This window comes from Triturus cristatus, chromosome 8, assembly GCF_964204655.1.
Source record: "Triturus cristatus chromosome 8, aTriCri1.1, whole genome shotgun sequence".
Lineage (NCBI taxonomy): Eukaryota > Metazoa > Chordata > Amphibia > Caudata > Salamandridae > Triturus > Triturus cristatus.
Genome location: NC_140591.1, coordinates 1,419,490,835 through 1,419,506,959, shown reverse-complemented (window position 1 = coordinate 1,419,506,959; position 16,125 = coordinate 1,419,490,835). Strand labels below are relative to the sequence as shown.

Below are 16,125 nucleotides of genomic sequence, written 5' to 3'. Positions count from 1 at the left end.
TGCGGGGTGGGCACCCGCAGCTGAAATAAGTAGCAGGAGAGCTCTCCTTAAAACAGGCAATTCAGAAATCCAAACTCAGGGTGGGCACCCGCAACAATGCCTGCATCACGGGGAATCCCTCACGCCGGGATTCCCCCCTTCAAGTCGAGCAGCCCAGCGCTGCGGAGCCCCTGTGCTCCACCTCATTGGGGATAATAGGAGAATCCAACACAACGCCCACGAGAAAAGAGCAAGTCCAGCAAGAGTTCCCCCAGGGATCAAGGGGCAAGGCAGGGCCCAGGGAGGCAAGCCCTCCCCTGGGCCCCAGCAGCAGCACGCCCTAGCAGGAACAGCAACCAAGAACTGAACAATTTTATGGGGACACAGCCCCTATATTTATACAACATTTTCCCTTTGTGGCTGCACAGGGCTGGGGGGAAAACCAGATGCAACTGGTTTGGGGGAGCTTTGGAGCACTTTGTTGTGCTCAGCTCCTCTCTCCTTTGTCAGGTGGGGGCTAGGTGCTCAGACGCACCACAGGGGGCGGAGCCAGCATTGTGGAGGGAAGGCACAGCCCTATTCCAGTCCCAGGTGCAACTCCTCCCTCCCATCTACATGCAGATCTCTCCATTCACCACCGGGCAGACTCACCCTGGCTCCTGGAATTACCCAGCCCTCTCAGCTCCTGTCAATCACAAGCCAGACATGCACTCCACATCAGGCAGGCAGACACACAGTACACAGACATGCCAACTTCTAGAAGTGGCACTTCTCCATCAGTCACCATAAATCTGCGCACACCATTGCGCAGCATTTATTTTCACGAGTTCGCACATACCAAACTCGACCCTGCACTCCTCTCATACCAGGAACTACCAGGGACACACATATCCCCCATGCATTCCTCCGGGAGGGCAGGCCCACCTCACCACACATACATAGAGAGCACACGCACTTTACACTGGACCCCAGTGCTAAAGTTCTAAAATCACCAACACCAGGTTACAGAAAAGGGCTAGGAGAACGCAAAAAGTTTCGGGGTGAACCTGCCAAAAGGGCCAAGTCCAACAAATATCATTAAAGAAGCCAGACGTCCTACTACTAGAGCGTGCTATGCAGCTTAATGGAAAAGATTTGTCATCTACTGCAACAACAGTCATATTGATCTGCTGGATGCTTCCATCCAGGACATCATTTGCTATTTGCTACACTTGCAAAAATGTAATTTGGCATATTCATCCATCAGATTACATCTAGCAGCACTTGCTGCTTGTTTACAAAATAGACAACACTTGTCACTATTTAGAGTGCCTGCAATTAAATCCTTTATGGAGGGCCTTAAAAGAATAATTCCTCCCAGATTACCACCCTCGCCGGTGTGGAATTTAAATATTGTTCTTACCAGGCTCATGAGTCCCCCATTTGAACCTCTACATAAATGTGAACTTCAGTTCCTCACATGGAAAGTAGCTTTCCTTGTCGCAATTACCTCTCAAAAGAGTAAGTGAGATCCAGGCTTTAACCATAGAAGAACCATTCTTACAAATACATCGTAATAAAGTGGTTCTTAAAACAAATCCCAAATTCCTTCCCAAAGTCATCTCAGCTTTTCATCTTAACCAATCAGTTGAGTTACTGGTATTTTTCCAAAACCCTGACTCAGTAGCAGCGAGAGCCCTTCACACACTAGACGTTAAAAGGGCAATACTTTATTATATCGACAGGACTAAACTCTTTCGAAAAACAAACCAACTGTTTGTGGCCTTCTCCCCACCTCATAAGGGTAACCCCATCTCCAAAGCTGGGATTGCCAGGTGCATAGTAAAATGCATTTAAATATGCTACCAGAAGGCAAAACGCACATTAACAATTCCCCCTAGAGCTCTTTCAACACACAAACTAGGGGCTTGCATGGTATTCTTAGGGAACATCCCCTTAGATGACATATTTAAAGCAGCAACATGGTCTACACCACACACCTTCACCAAACACTATTGTGTTGACGTGCAGGCTAAGCAACAAGCTTCTGTAGGCCAAGCTGTTCTTTAAACACTTATTCAAACTACTGCAGCAGACACAGGTGACCACCGCTAGGGGAGACACTGCTGTACAATCTATGCACAGTGTACGATCTGCAGCTCAAATGCCTCGAACGGCTAATGCTACTTACCAGTATGCATCTGTTCTTAATTCAAGTATTTGTAAAGCGCGAACAAATACCCCTAAGGGTATCAAGGCGCTGGGGGCCCTCAGAAAGATTAAGTGAGCTACTGCCCAGAGTCACATGGTGCTGGGCTAACCTGTCACCGGCGCCGGGGATCGAGCCGTGAGCCCCATGCTCCGCATGTTCTTGGCATGTAGAGCTGCAGATCCGTACACGCCTGTTCGCCTGCCCAGGACCTGTATCCGTTCCAGTATTATCTTAATAAGATACATTCACATGGACATCTCTTCTACTTCTTACTGACCCCATCATGGCGAAAAACAATCTGAGGATGGAGTCGATGCCCAGGCGCATTATCGTCCAAGAGAGGAGTCACCTATCTCGTGACTACAAAAGACTTCTTCCAAGACAACAACATGGTGCAATCATCCGAGCCCAACACCAGATGGCGATCTAATGCACAGTGTACGGATCTGCAGCTCTACATGCCAAGAACATGCGCTCTGATACCCGCAAGGGTCATGTTCGCGCTATATAAAACCTTCAAAATAAAAAAACAGATGCATACTGGTAAGTAGCATTTTCCTTTATGTACGTAACTAACAATGTATAGTTCTAACATGATATAATTGGAAGGTATGAATGTCTTCGGAGACATGAATTAAAATGTATTACTGAAATCAGAATAGCAGTAGGAAAGAATGAGAGAAAGTGTATTACAGGTTGCCTTTAGGCGCTAAAACAGGCCGCCAGTTTTCAAATTTGCTGAAGAAAACATATTATTTTTGTGGATAGACTCAGTTGTAGCGAATTCCTGTAATCAAAATGGTGATCCAACTACACATTAACAAGACATTAATGCAAAGATTAAAGACTTCAGAATAAGGTAAAGAGGGATTGTTTCACTCTGAGATGTTACCTGAAAGAAATATCTTCATCTAGGTGAGGCTGAAGTCCCACAACTATTATTTTACAGTTGTTGGTGTCATGTTTCATCTACTGCAGTTATCTTGGTGGGAGCTGTTCTTTAAGTTTCCCCTACACAGTGCATGCGCTGTGCTGCAAGACTATTGTTTACAATTCAGTAGGCTTTCCTTCCTTACTTGTCTGAGCTCCTCCCTGCAACCTGGACCAAGTATGTGTTCTTCCTCATCTTTGTTCTTCCTCATCTTTTTGCAGCACAGTATTTTATTTTATCAGCGTTTTGGTATTATCTGTGAACATGCACTGCGCTTTCTGACTTTTACCACAGGCATACGGCTTCTTATTTTGTTTGCTTTGACCCTATCAGACATCTCTATTGACACTTCAGTTACTTGCACCCACAACGGTACTACTCTACTCTATGCCACTCCACCCTACTGTACTCCACTCCACTTTACGCCATGCCACTATACTCTATGCCACTCCACACAATGTGCCACTATACTCAGTGCCACTCCTCACAATGGCTCTCTGTGCCACTCTACACCACTCCACGCAATGCCATTCAACTCTAGTCTACACCACACAGTGTCACTCTATGGCACTCCACTCCATGTCACTCTACGCCCCTCCATTCTCTTCTACTCCACACAATGCCTCTCTACACCACTCAACTCTGCCAATTTACTCTGCGGCACGTCATTCTACTCTACTCCTTTCCATTCAGCCCTAGACCACTGTACTCTACGCTACTCTGTGCTACTCTACACCACTCCACTTTACTCTTAACCACTCTACGCCAGTCCACTCCACTTTACTCTACTACACTCTACGCCGCTCTGCTCCGCTCTACTCCACACAGTGCCACTCTAAGGTACTTTGTGCAGCTCCACTCTGTGCCCCTACACTACTCTACACCATGGCACTCTTTGGCTCACGATACCACTGCTCTCTACTTCACAACACTTCACCCTACTCTGACACTCCACTCTACTCTGTTCCGTTCCACTCTATACCCTGCCACTCTACTCCACTCCACACAATGCCACTCACTTCCACTCCACCCTATTCCACTCCACCCCACTTTACTCTATGCCACTCTACTCCACTCTGGACCAACCTAATCTATGCTACTCTACGCCCCTCCACTCCACACAATACCATTCTACGCCACACCACTCTCCTTCACTCTGATACTCTGCTCTGTGCCATTCAATTCTACGCCAACTTTTGCCACTTCTCGCCATTCTACTCTATGCCTCTCTCTTCCACCTCACTCTATTCCACTCTACAGCACTCCAGTCTCTTCCATTCTGCTGTATGCCATTCTATGCCACTTTAATGTATGCCACTAGACTCTACACCATTTCACTCTGCTCTACACCACACCCCTCTACGGCACGCCAAGCCACTCTACAGCCTTCTACTCTGCCACGCCACTAATTTTTAGCCATGCTCAACAACAGCCATGGTGCTGTACTACATGGCAAAAAGACATTGGCAAAGTCAATACTTTTCAGTTAGGTGAGATCTATTGGCTTTGCAAGTGCTTACTTAACAAAGATGGGATCTTTTCGAAGTGTTCAATAGAAGATATGTGCAGAGATTTGGGTCTGCGTTTATGGGATTTGAGAGGGTCAGACGGCGCGACGCATGCACGTGGCCATTTTGTTGTTGAAAAATTACAACACTTTAGTCCTGGTGGATGAGGTTGGTTAAGGATAATGCACTTTCTTTGTAGACCTGGAACAGTTCACTTGTTGAGCAATGTGCTGCATTGATATTAGTGTGAAAATAGGACTTATTGTCCCTTGAACAAGCTTTCTTTTACCTGCAGGGGTGCATCATAATGCTGTGCCTTCTCCCGTAAATCAGTCTGGTGTCTCTGAAGCCCTCAAACTGCACATGTTAATGTGTGGAGCTCAGCGTTGAATCAGTTTTGCGAGTGAGTAGATTGTGCAGACAGTGGGTGAAGCCCACGTTGAGCGTTCCTTCTCTGTTGGATTTGTCTTTAACCCAGAAGTTCAAGTTGTCCAAAATTAAAGCATAATTGAAGATTATCAAGAGGCACTCTGTCAAGTCAAAAGGATGAGTCGGGAAGGTGCAGAGGCAGTTTCTTAGAGGGTAATAATTTTGCAAATGTCCTGGAGGCATACTAGGTAGTTGTGCATTATGTTAGCGAGTGTTCATTCGATTTGAATGAGGGCCCTGGGACTTAATCTCATTGTATTGAGTTGTAGTAAACAATGGCTACTCCACCTTCTCTTCATTCCACTTTCCCTGATTGACAGGAAATCAGCTCTGTCATTTTTTTAGATTAGGTTTTGGATACTGAACGTATTTTGACCGCCAATCTTGCAATTGATTAACCCTCCAATAAATTGAGGAAGGTGTGTGCATTTAGCGAACTTTTGTTCATTTGATCAGTATTGCCTAATTCAGGCATGTTTGGAGGTGAAATTTAGATTTTTTTTATACTCTTGTAGCCTGGATCTGGTGAGTTTTTAACTGCATAATTTGTCAAATAAATGGTGGGCACTGACCAGGAGGCCACTGCAGCTTGCGCCACCGATTGCCCCTGTCATCGCTGCCAAAACAACTACTAACCATCTCTCTCACCTACAAGTGCGACAGTCCAGATTATTTCAGATTCCCCAAAGATAAAGGAATGGCTGGGGAGGCAGGTATTAGCAATTTTTAATGTATATTGTATTCATAAACAACTGTTGTTCAGCTCATCTCTAAATTAGATGAGCAGCGCCACCATGTGGCAGACTGTCTTAAGTGGAGTGTTGACAATTAAGTACCGGTGCTGAGCACCGGAAACTACTGGCTCGAATTAAGCTCCTTTGGCTTGTACTTAGTGCAAATAAATATAAATGAATCAATGTTTGCGGCCGGGGTAATGAACACAGCCCAATTTGAAAAGTCCGGAGATGACTTAAGGTGGTATCAAGAGGACCGTGTAAATTCAGTGATAGCAAGCCCTGTTGCTCCTAAGTGGTTTATGTACATCCCAATAGCCCAGAAGATACTCAAACGTACATTGTATGCAACACCACACATCTGCTCATGCAGGGTTTTGGGCTATTTCGAGATCCTTTGCCATTGAGTGCGCCCGATCTTGTACTCCCTGATCTAGTCTGCAAAATAGTTCATTTACCTGATCACCGGCCCAGAGAAACGCAGGCTATGGATATTAATACTGGCTGCGCTATCTCAAACTTTCATCCTTGTAGGGTGGAAAATATAACTATCACTAAGTTGCATCTAGAGTCTTGTGGGGTAGGCGTGTTCGCCTCACAGTAACGGGCCATGCCCTACACCTACCGGCCGCTTGTAATTATGTCCATAGATATGCTTGCAAACTATTCTGAAATATTCCATAATGTTTGCATCTTTGTAAAGGACCAAACATTAAAGAAATAATTTTGGATTGAATTATTTTAAATAAAATAAAGGATTTCACACCAGTAAACAGTACTGAACCGTCCTCTCTCATTTTCTGCTATTTTCCTCTGATGGATTGCCACATTCGAACTATGTTCAATTTTGTTAACTTTAAATGATACTTAATGCACTTTCAGATAGAGTGGCCTCCTCTCTTGGGAGTCGTACCTATTGTGGTGCTTTGGCCCTATCAGCAACGTCTATAGTAGCATACCTCACCCCCTGCCAGAAGATTCTGGAAATGGTTACCCTTGAAGAACTGCATTCAAGATACCCTTCAGATGTAGTTAACTTTGGGGAACGGAATGGCAGCAGGCTTTTTAACGCAAGTTTTTATCAACAGTCTCGCTCTCTCTAAATGTTGCATTATTTACTTTTTTTATGTGTTCTCTTTCTGTTTATTACTTTTCTGATGGGCGCCGGGTGTGGAGTCACTGATTATACCCCACTTCCAGCATCAACTCAAGCACACTTATGGCTCAGGTGGAGTTTGCAAGCATCACTTACTGATTGCTGACATCTGGACTAGATTTGCAAGAAATGTCTTGATGCTCGGATGAATCCGATCCCCAGTGTTTCAGAAATGCCTTCGATTCCGTGCACCCAGTCCTTCTTTACCAGTTTAAATCTTGCTAACTCCGGGGGGAGGAGCTTAGCGCGTGATCAAGATGGCCGCGTGAGCCTAGAGCTCCCGAGACCCTCGCTCCCTCCGGCAGCTATCCTGTCTATTATCCTGCTTTTGATGCCCGGAATATTGGAGGGGAGCGGTTGCTGAGGCGAGAGTCGCTGTCCGGATCGAAATCGTCCACCGGAGACCGAAGTTGTACCGACTGGAAGTTTGTGGCCTACTCCCCGCATGGTGCCCGGGCCTTGCGTTGGCACAGTGCCCGTGCACTAATTGAACAACAGCGGCCGGGCTGGGGACGGGTCGGCGGAGGGAGGGTGTTTCCACTTTCACTTTCACTTTCGCCTTCCAGTCTCCACAGCGCCCGGGACGGGGCGTGCGTAGTGCCAGCCACTGGTCGCATGGTTGATTACTCTGTATGGGCAAGGAGAGTGTCTACAAGGCAGATTGCGATGTCGACCAAATCGGACGCCGACAAACAGAAGCCCAAGAGTACCAGGCGGGGTAGTTACACCCAGACTAACAACATGGACCGGTATGCCCACCAGAAGGGGTCTCCGGGCGGATCGGGCCCGATACTGGACGCCTCGAAGGACGCGACACCTCCCCCCACGGAGCTGACCCTGCAAGATATTATGGGGGCCATCGAAGGGATGAAGTCCTCGATTGGGCAACAATTTGAGACCCTGGCACAAAAAGTGGATGCCATATCGATTGACGTCAATCTGGTTCGGGCAGACCTGGGGAAAACTAATGAGCGGGTTCAGTCCTTGGACCTCAAGACTGCCGGCCTCCTGGGCGACGTCTCCGGCCTTCAGCAGGAAGTCCGTACCCGGCGGACGGCAAATGATCACTTCGCCCGACGGTTGGAAGAGTTCGAAGGCCGTGCAAGGCGCAATAACGTGCGTATCATTGGGGTCCCGGAAAATTCGGAGGAGCAGTCGGTGGACCTGTTCGTGGAGGACCTGGTGGTGAACCATCTGGCGCCCAAAGGCCTCAGTAAGTTCTTTGCTGTCGAACGGGCCCACAGAGTCCCGGGCGGGAGGCCCAAGGTGGGGGCCCCTCCAAGGCCGATTGTCGCCAGGATTTTTAACTTCAGGGACCGAGATGCCATTCTGCAAGCATCGCGGGTGGCCGGCCCGCTGCCATTCCAGAACACTACTGTAAGTTTCTATCCGGACTTTACCCAGATGGTGCAGAAGCAACGGCAAGGCTTCCTGGCGGTCAAGAGAAGACTACGTGAGATGGGACTAAAATATGCCATGCTCTTCCCGGCCAGGTTGCGGGTGGTGTTCGAAGAGCGGACTTTCTTTTTTGAGTCACCTGACATGGTCGGAGACTGGCTGGACACATTGCCCCAAGGACGGACTGGCGTGGAACGCTCCGGTGGCGCAGACGGTGGTGGGGACGAACACTGAGCCAGGACTTAAGTACTAGGACTCCGGTTCCTCCGGGAGGTTGATAATCCGGGGGGTAGCGGGGGCAGTATGGGAGCTTTTTCCTCCTCTGGGGTTCTTTTCGTAGATTAGTAGTTTTAAGGGGCGACAGGCACACTGCAAGTTGGGGGGCACTTTAGAGCTTACGCAGGGGTGCAGGGTGGGGGGTGGATGGGGGTTGTTGTTGGGGTTGTTGTTGTTTTTTGTTATGCAAGGCGTAAAGATGCAAGCTTCTGTGACTCGGGTCTGGTTCCACGCGGGGGGTGGTGGTCTCCTTACATGTTGGGATGGGGGGTAGGGGCCTAAAAATACTCAGTTGGAATGTAAATGGCTTGGGGGATCGTATAAAGCGTGGGATTGTCCTGCAATTTCTGAAGCGATGTACCCCTGATATTGCCTTATTGCAAGAGACGCACTTGATTGGTAACACGTGCTATGCACTCAATCGTAAAGGCTATAAATTTGTTGCACATTCCGGGTTTTCCTCGGGTTCTAGAGGAGCGGGAATACTTGTCAGGTCCTCTCTGCCATTCGAGGTTGACTCCACTATCGTTGACGATAGGGGACGCTTTGCGGCAGTAGCGGGGCGGTGGGAGGGCAGGACCCTGGTCCTGGTGTCGGTCTATGTCCCCCCTGCATTGCAGCCCTCTACACTAGCGGACTTAGAGAGGACATTGTTGGATCTCCCAGAAGGAATGTTGGTGGTGGGTGGCGACTTCAATGCGGTTGGCTCTGGCCTGCTCGACAGACACCCGCAGAGGAGTTCGGGGGGGGCTCAGAAGTGGCTTCCTGATTTTATAGATACCCTTGGGCTGGTTGACTGTTGGCGACTGTTGCATCCCACACAAAGACAATATACTTTCCACTCAGGGGCGCATGGCAGTCTCTCTAGAATTGATTATGTTCTTACCCTAGCTTCACACGCCTCCTTCGTCTCTGAGGCCAGGCACATGGCACGAGGTATTTCTGACCATTCCCCGGTGTGGATCTGTGTGGAAGTTGGCAGAGGAGTGGGTGGTAGGGTGGCCCCAATTAACCCGTGGTACTTCAGGGACCCTGCGACTCGTAGTGCGGTATTGAAGGCGGTCGACCGTTACTTTCAAGAAAACCTTGGTTCGGTCACGTCGGCGGTGTCCTTGTGGGAAGCGTTCAAAACAGTGATTAGGGGTGAGGCCCTCTCCTTGATAACAGCGGCCAAGCGTCGTAGAGACGCGGAGGTCGCCCAGCTTGAGGCGGAGATCGCGGACCTAGAGTTGGCTCTGGAAGGGGAGGTCACGTCGGAGGCGCTGCACAAGTTGAGCCTTAAACAATCGGAGTACAGGGCCCTCGTGACGGATGCGGCCAAAGCCCTGAGTAGGGAACAGCGGGGCCGTCTGTACGACGTCGGGGACAAGGCCGGGAAATTGATCGCGTGGCTAGATAAAAAGGAGCGGGCCAATCGTGTTGTGCCGGACCTTGTGACGGAGGATGGCGTCATGGTCACGGAGCCGGACGGCATAGTCCAGTGCTTTGCGGATTACTTCCACACGGTCTATACCTCCGTGTCTGACAGGCCAGTGGAGGATTCATGTGAGCTCCTGCGCGATCTTGCCCTGCCTTGCCTCTCCGACATAGACAGAGACGATCTTGATGGTGACATCACAGTCGACGAGATTGCGGGGGCTATCCGCTCTTTGCGCCCGGGCAAGGCCTCGGGTCCGAATGGCCTGCCAATTGAGCTTTACAAACTCCGACCGGACAAGATCGCTCCGCATTTGCGGGCTATGTTTGTGGAGGCGAGGGAGATGGGCTGCCTCCCACTTGACCAGCGCCTGGCAACGATCGTGGTCATCCATAAAGATGGCAAGCCCAGGAACCGGTGCAGCTCATACAGGCCGATCTCGCTCCTTAATGCTGAGCCGAAGATCCTTGCCAAAATCCTCGCAAACCGGCTGGTCAGGGTGGTCGGGGATCTGATCCACCCTGACCAATCTGGCTTCATCCCGCATCGTAATACCGCGTTGAATCTTAGGCGCATCCATGGAGTGATCGCAAGGGTGGGGACAATGCGGGAGCCGGCCATGGTGGCTGCGCTCGACGCAACGATGGCATTTGACACGGTGGAGTGGGCATACCTGTGGGCTGCGCTTGCGAAATTCGGCTTCGGGCCCGGATTTGTGGGCTGGGTAAGGCTATTATACGAAGGACCTCTCGCCAAAGTCGCAGTTAACGGTAGGGCGTCCCGTCCCTTCGATCTGGGGAGGGGTACCAGGCAGGGTTGTCCTCTATCGCCACTGTTGTTCGCTCTCGCCCTTGAGCCGCTGGCGGCCTGGATACGATGGCACCCAGACGTGAGGGGGATTCGATGGTCCCCTGATCACGAAGACCGCATTTCCCTCTATGCCGACGATATTCTGCTCTATCTTACTTCACCCCGGAAGTCCCTTATAGTTGTTTGCGACATATTGACTTCTTTCGGGAGGAACTCGGGGCTAACCATTAATTGGGGTAAGTCATACCTGTATGCCCTGTGTGGGGACGTCCCGGTTCCCCCGCGGAACTGCTCGATCCAGATTGCACGGGAGGGTTTCCTGTATCTTGGGATTTATATCTCTGCCGACCCAACGGTGCGGTATGAGAGGAACCTGCTCCCTCCGTTGGCGCGCCCGCGGCGGGACGTGGCGGGCTGGCGGCGGCTGCCGCTTTCCCTCCTTGGCCGTGCGGTGCTATTCAAAATGATGTCTCTTCCCCGTTTTCTCTATGTCCTGCAGAACACCCAGGAGCTGGTTCCGGCCAGCTACTTTCGGGAGGTTGAGAGTCTGCAGCGTTCGCTGCTGTGGGACGGCCGCCCGCGTATAGCGATAGCAAAATTAACCCTCCCTTGGTACGACGGGGGTATCGCGCTTCCCGACATCCGGAGATACTTTTGGGCCTCCCAACTGAGCGCGATCAATCATGGAGTCTACGGTCCGGCGCTTGGCCCCGGCTTTGCTATGGACCGGTGGTTACTGCGGGGTGGTGGCTACTATAGAGCACTTTATTCGAAGCCACCGGCTGGGTCCCTCACAGGGCCGACCGGGGTGGCGGTGCACGTGTGGAAGACAGTCACGAACTCCCTGGGATGGAAGGATAGGCTCACCCTCGCCACTCCGTTGTATGACTCGGACATGTTGGGAAACCTCTGGCACTCTAAGGGATTCGACAAATGGGATCTGATTGGCATCTCCAGGGTGGGGGACATGCTGACCAAGGGGCGGATTAAGTCGTTCGATGAGCTGCGGTCGGAATATGCGCTTGAGGGCACGGAATACTTCCGGTATGCACAGGTGCGCCATGCGCTGCAGTCGGTCCTCGTTCAGGGGGAAAAGGTGCCTGAGTCCTCTCCATTGGAGGACCGGATCCTGGACGGCCATATGCCGGAGAGCACAATCTCCCTAATTTACAAAAAGCTTGTGAACGTTCGGACCGATCTCCTCCTGGGGGTGCGGGACCAGTGGACTAGAGACGGCCTTGAGCTGGACGATGAGGATTGGCAGTAAGCGGTCTCCTCTCCTAAGGAGGTCGCAATCCCCGCCAGGTTGCGGCTTGTCCAGCTTAAGATACTCCACAGAGTCTATGTCACTGGGCCCCGATTGGTCCATATGGGTTTTTCCGAGGACGGGCTGTGTAAGAGGGGCTGCGGGATGGTGGGCACCGTTCTGCACATTATATGGGAGTGTGGTGTGATTGCGGAACTATGGAAGCGGATTCACGTTGTTATGCAGGAGGTCACGGGCATTGTATTGCTTCCAGAGGCGCGGCGCTGTCTCTTGAATGTGTGGGGTCCTACAGACTACGACGCGGCACAGACTCAATGGGTGACCCTAGGTAATATGGTGGCTAAGCGAGATATTGCAAGATTGTGGGGATCCCCTAGCCCTCCCACCCTGGATGCTTGGAAGGACAACATGGACTGGTGCATGTTCCGGGAGAAAACGGTGTATAGTGCGCGGGGGAGGCCCAAGAAATGGCATAAGGTATGGGGAGGTTGGAATCAGTATAGGGGGTACATATGTTTGCCTCCTGCCACTGAACCACTAGAGGAGCAACTTTCCCCCTAGCCTCGCGTCCGACTTGGGTATTTCTGATGCACCTCTGCTAGAATGTTAGCGCCTCTGCTTCTCCCTCCTCCTCTCAATCGGTAGCTTGAACTGATGTTGGACATGGGGCCGCCCCCTCGCTGGGAGCTGACGCGAACTTATGATGTATATTGCCTTGCTTGTTGTGTTTCTTTTTTAAAAATTGGAACCTTTGTTTTTATCCTGTATGAGAGCTGTAGATGACTGCACGTGTCGATTGAGGAGCTGCCGAACCTCCGGGTTGTCGGCTGAATAGCAGTGTATCTGAATTATACGAATAAAGGTTTTTAAAAAAAAAAAAAAAAAAAATCTTGCTAACTCCCCTCACAACACACGACTGCCGAAGCAACGTTGCACTAGAAAAGGGAATCTTGGCCGTGCTAGAGTGGTTTCCATACTTCATGGTGGAACAGTGGCATTCGAGCGCCTCAGTTCTGACTTTGATATTGGATTCTGGGGAGCACATGCCATTACCTACAGTTTTTTTTCTGTTGTGCTTTTATCTTTACTTTGCTAGTCTGATTCCATGGGCTTGCATCGGAATTGGATTTTTACCGTGAAATACTTGTAAGCTGCACGTGTTCACATAAATTGTCCTCCTCTTAATGCAACGTTTCACTGTTAATTATGATTGTGCGTTTGATTGCTTTACTAATTAATAAGAACTGCATTGAATGTGTGACAGTGCGTGAAAATATTTTGTCCTTAACAGAGACAGTTATTTACATCTGCTACCATGCAACGCACATACATTCAAGGACTGTAATACATGTATTATTTAGTGCAAAACAATAATAAACATGTTGTTTTCTAGGTATGAAAACTTTCAAAGAAGAATGACGCAGAACCCGCACTTTTGGAAAACATGAACACCAGGAGATCTGCTATATGCTTTGGTTTTCAAAATGACATTTGTGTGGTAAAATTACTGAGAAACGAGTCCAGTTTGAATTATTATTTCAGTGAAGTCAATAAGGTAATAAAAAAAAAGTATTTAATATCACACGTATATAACAGTATATGTCTTTTCCAATAAGGCATTTTTTTACAATGGCGAACACATTTAACCTGTTTTAAGGTTTTCCCCATGCCTTTTTGTAATTATATTGTTTTAATTCCAGATATTTGCGAAATGCCATTCTGAAATGAGGGACGTACACATTTAAACAGATTTTTTAAACTGTTTAGTTCTGAATACCCCTGGACTTCGAGCCATGAACATATCCTGTTAGCATGAAATATATTTTATTTTCTTTAGCATACAAGTATGCTTTTCCTGTTTCAGAGATAGAGATAGACAACCCTTCACTTAGTTACTCTGTTCACAATTTCATTGTTTTTTGCCTTTGGATTCAGTGGAAACCATGCAGCAAGGCGGTCCACGTTAGTGGTGGTGTTAAACCTTCTGTTTAGTTCGTTTTATCATTGTTACTGTCAAGGTTTCATAATTATATGTTAATGTGGCCTCTTGAAGCTTGACTCTGCACATTCGATCTGTACACAACTGTTGATGTGGGCTAAAATACGCTATTTGAAGGGCTTTGGAACCGAAACTTTCTAGCCCTTTTTGTTTGTCAGTAGAATATTTCATGCAGTATGATTTTACGTGAAAAAAGGTATCCGTCTCTTGGAGTGCTGTAGTACGCTTTACACAGGACAAAGCCATGCCTGTGATCAAAGCCCTTGCTACCTGGCACTCCTGTAAATATAAAGATTGATATAATTGTCAGAAGATCTAACCGTACGTAATCTTAAGAATTTTTTTAGCTGTTTCTTTGAGCGACCTTCAGAGTCGGGTAACATTTTGAGAGTATTTCTCTTTTAAACCTAAGAAAAACAATTGCATTCAGTAGGCGAATTAGACACCATGAACTGGATTTTTTTAGTATCTTCTCTTAAGTGATTCTCATTTTATTTTTGTTGATATTCCTAGAAACCAGGGCCACTAATGACATGCAAATACTGAAACCAAAGAGGTTCATGAATCCAGAGTTCTATATGGACTAGCATGTACTGCATAACCTCTTATGTTAAAAAAGTGTGTGTTTATGTACATGTATCAAATGTTTAGGCTGTTATACATATATCAATAAACTAATTTGAATGCACCTTGTAGGAATCCTCAACTCTCCAAAAATAATGCAGATCTTCAATAACTTCCTTCAGATGTGTAGCAGGGCAAGTTTAAGATCGGAACATAACTGATTAAGAGGGAATAAATGAGCACGGTTCACCGTTTTCACATCCTTTTCGGCTTCTACTTGGCATTTGAAGGATTATCAAAAGTGCTCATGATTTATATGATGGCAAAATGCAATTTTTGCCACTTGATGAACCGAAATGAATATTTATTCAGGTAGATTATCAGTAATCATTTTTATGAATAAGGTAATGGTGCACTCCTTTACCTTACCCATACCCCCAGCAAACGTAGAACAATCTGCACAAATTGTCCATTTGAGACAATTCAGGCAAAATCATTGTTGGACCACGAGTTGAGACCAAGGACCGTGTTCATGCTGAGCTGTCATTGAAACATATAAGACAATGCTATTAAGGCATTTAATATCCCTCTGCTACTCATGTATAACATAATCACAGTGCTCAGAACCTAAAATGAACCCCTGTATTATCGGTTTCTTTATGATGCGTGATTTCATTGTTATCTCACAGTATGTGTCATGATATTATTTCACCTTTGACAAGATGTTGCTGTATTTTTTCAAGTATTGAGAATGTTCCTGTAGGCAACCAAGATGTTTATTTTCAGATGAAAGATTTGTCTTTTCTCTATGGACAGAGGTTTGACTAATATAATCCAAATGAATAAAGTAGTAAAAGTGAGTACACAATGATTGATACAGTAAAAAAAATGCTTAAGGAAAACCTATCTGGAATTATCTACTCCCGTATATTTTTTCACTTTAGTTCACTCACTCTCTCTCTCGTTTTAAACCATCTGTGTATTTTCAGCAAGATGTAATTTGACAGACTACACTAGAATTTTAAGTGTGTATTTTTGGTTTTCGGCATTTTGTGAATGGCATGGAATTTAAACAATATATGTGAATTTCCTATAACTTTTGAAACTATGGAATTTATAGAATTTGTAGCCTTTAGTTGCTTTTCCATTTCTGCACAGTTTTTTTGTATTTTATATTTTTTGTCTTTGAAAAATAAAGTCTGTTTTCCCTTCAAATTGAGTTGTTCTCATGTTCATTATCAACAATTCCTCATAGTAAACTGTTCATTAACACATTACCAAGGGATTTACAATGCGATTAAGGCACAAGCAAAAAGTCTCAGTACGCACTAATTCACTAGGTAATGTACACTTTTTCTCATTTAGATCCCGATCAAAACCGCAAAAATGCCGTTCTGGTAATTATTCTTGGATTATGTATGGTAGCACCACAGGCTAGGGAAGAACTAGATTGAGTTATGAGACGT

General features: G+C 47.4%; 1 protein-coding gene across 1 annotated transcript in view; it reads left to right on the top strand.

Moving 5' to 3' along the window:
* HIKESHI (heat shock protein nuclear import factor hikeshi) overlaps positions 1–15,874 on the top strand; it is a 150,622-nt gene extending 134,748 nt beyond the window's left edge. The window contains exon 5 of the mRNA XM_085623152.1: positions 13,490–15,874. Coding sequence (XP_085479278.1) covers positions 13,490–13,544 — 55 coding nt within the window. The 3' untranslated portion in view covers positions 13,545–15,874. The remainder of the gene's footprint in view (positions 1–13,489) is intronic.
* Positions 15,875–16,125: the final 251 nt, after the last annotated feature.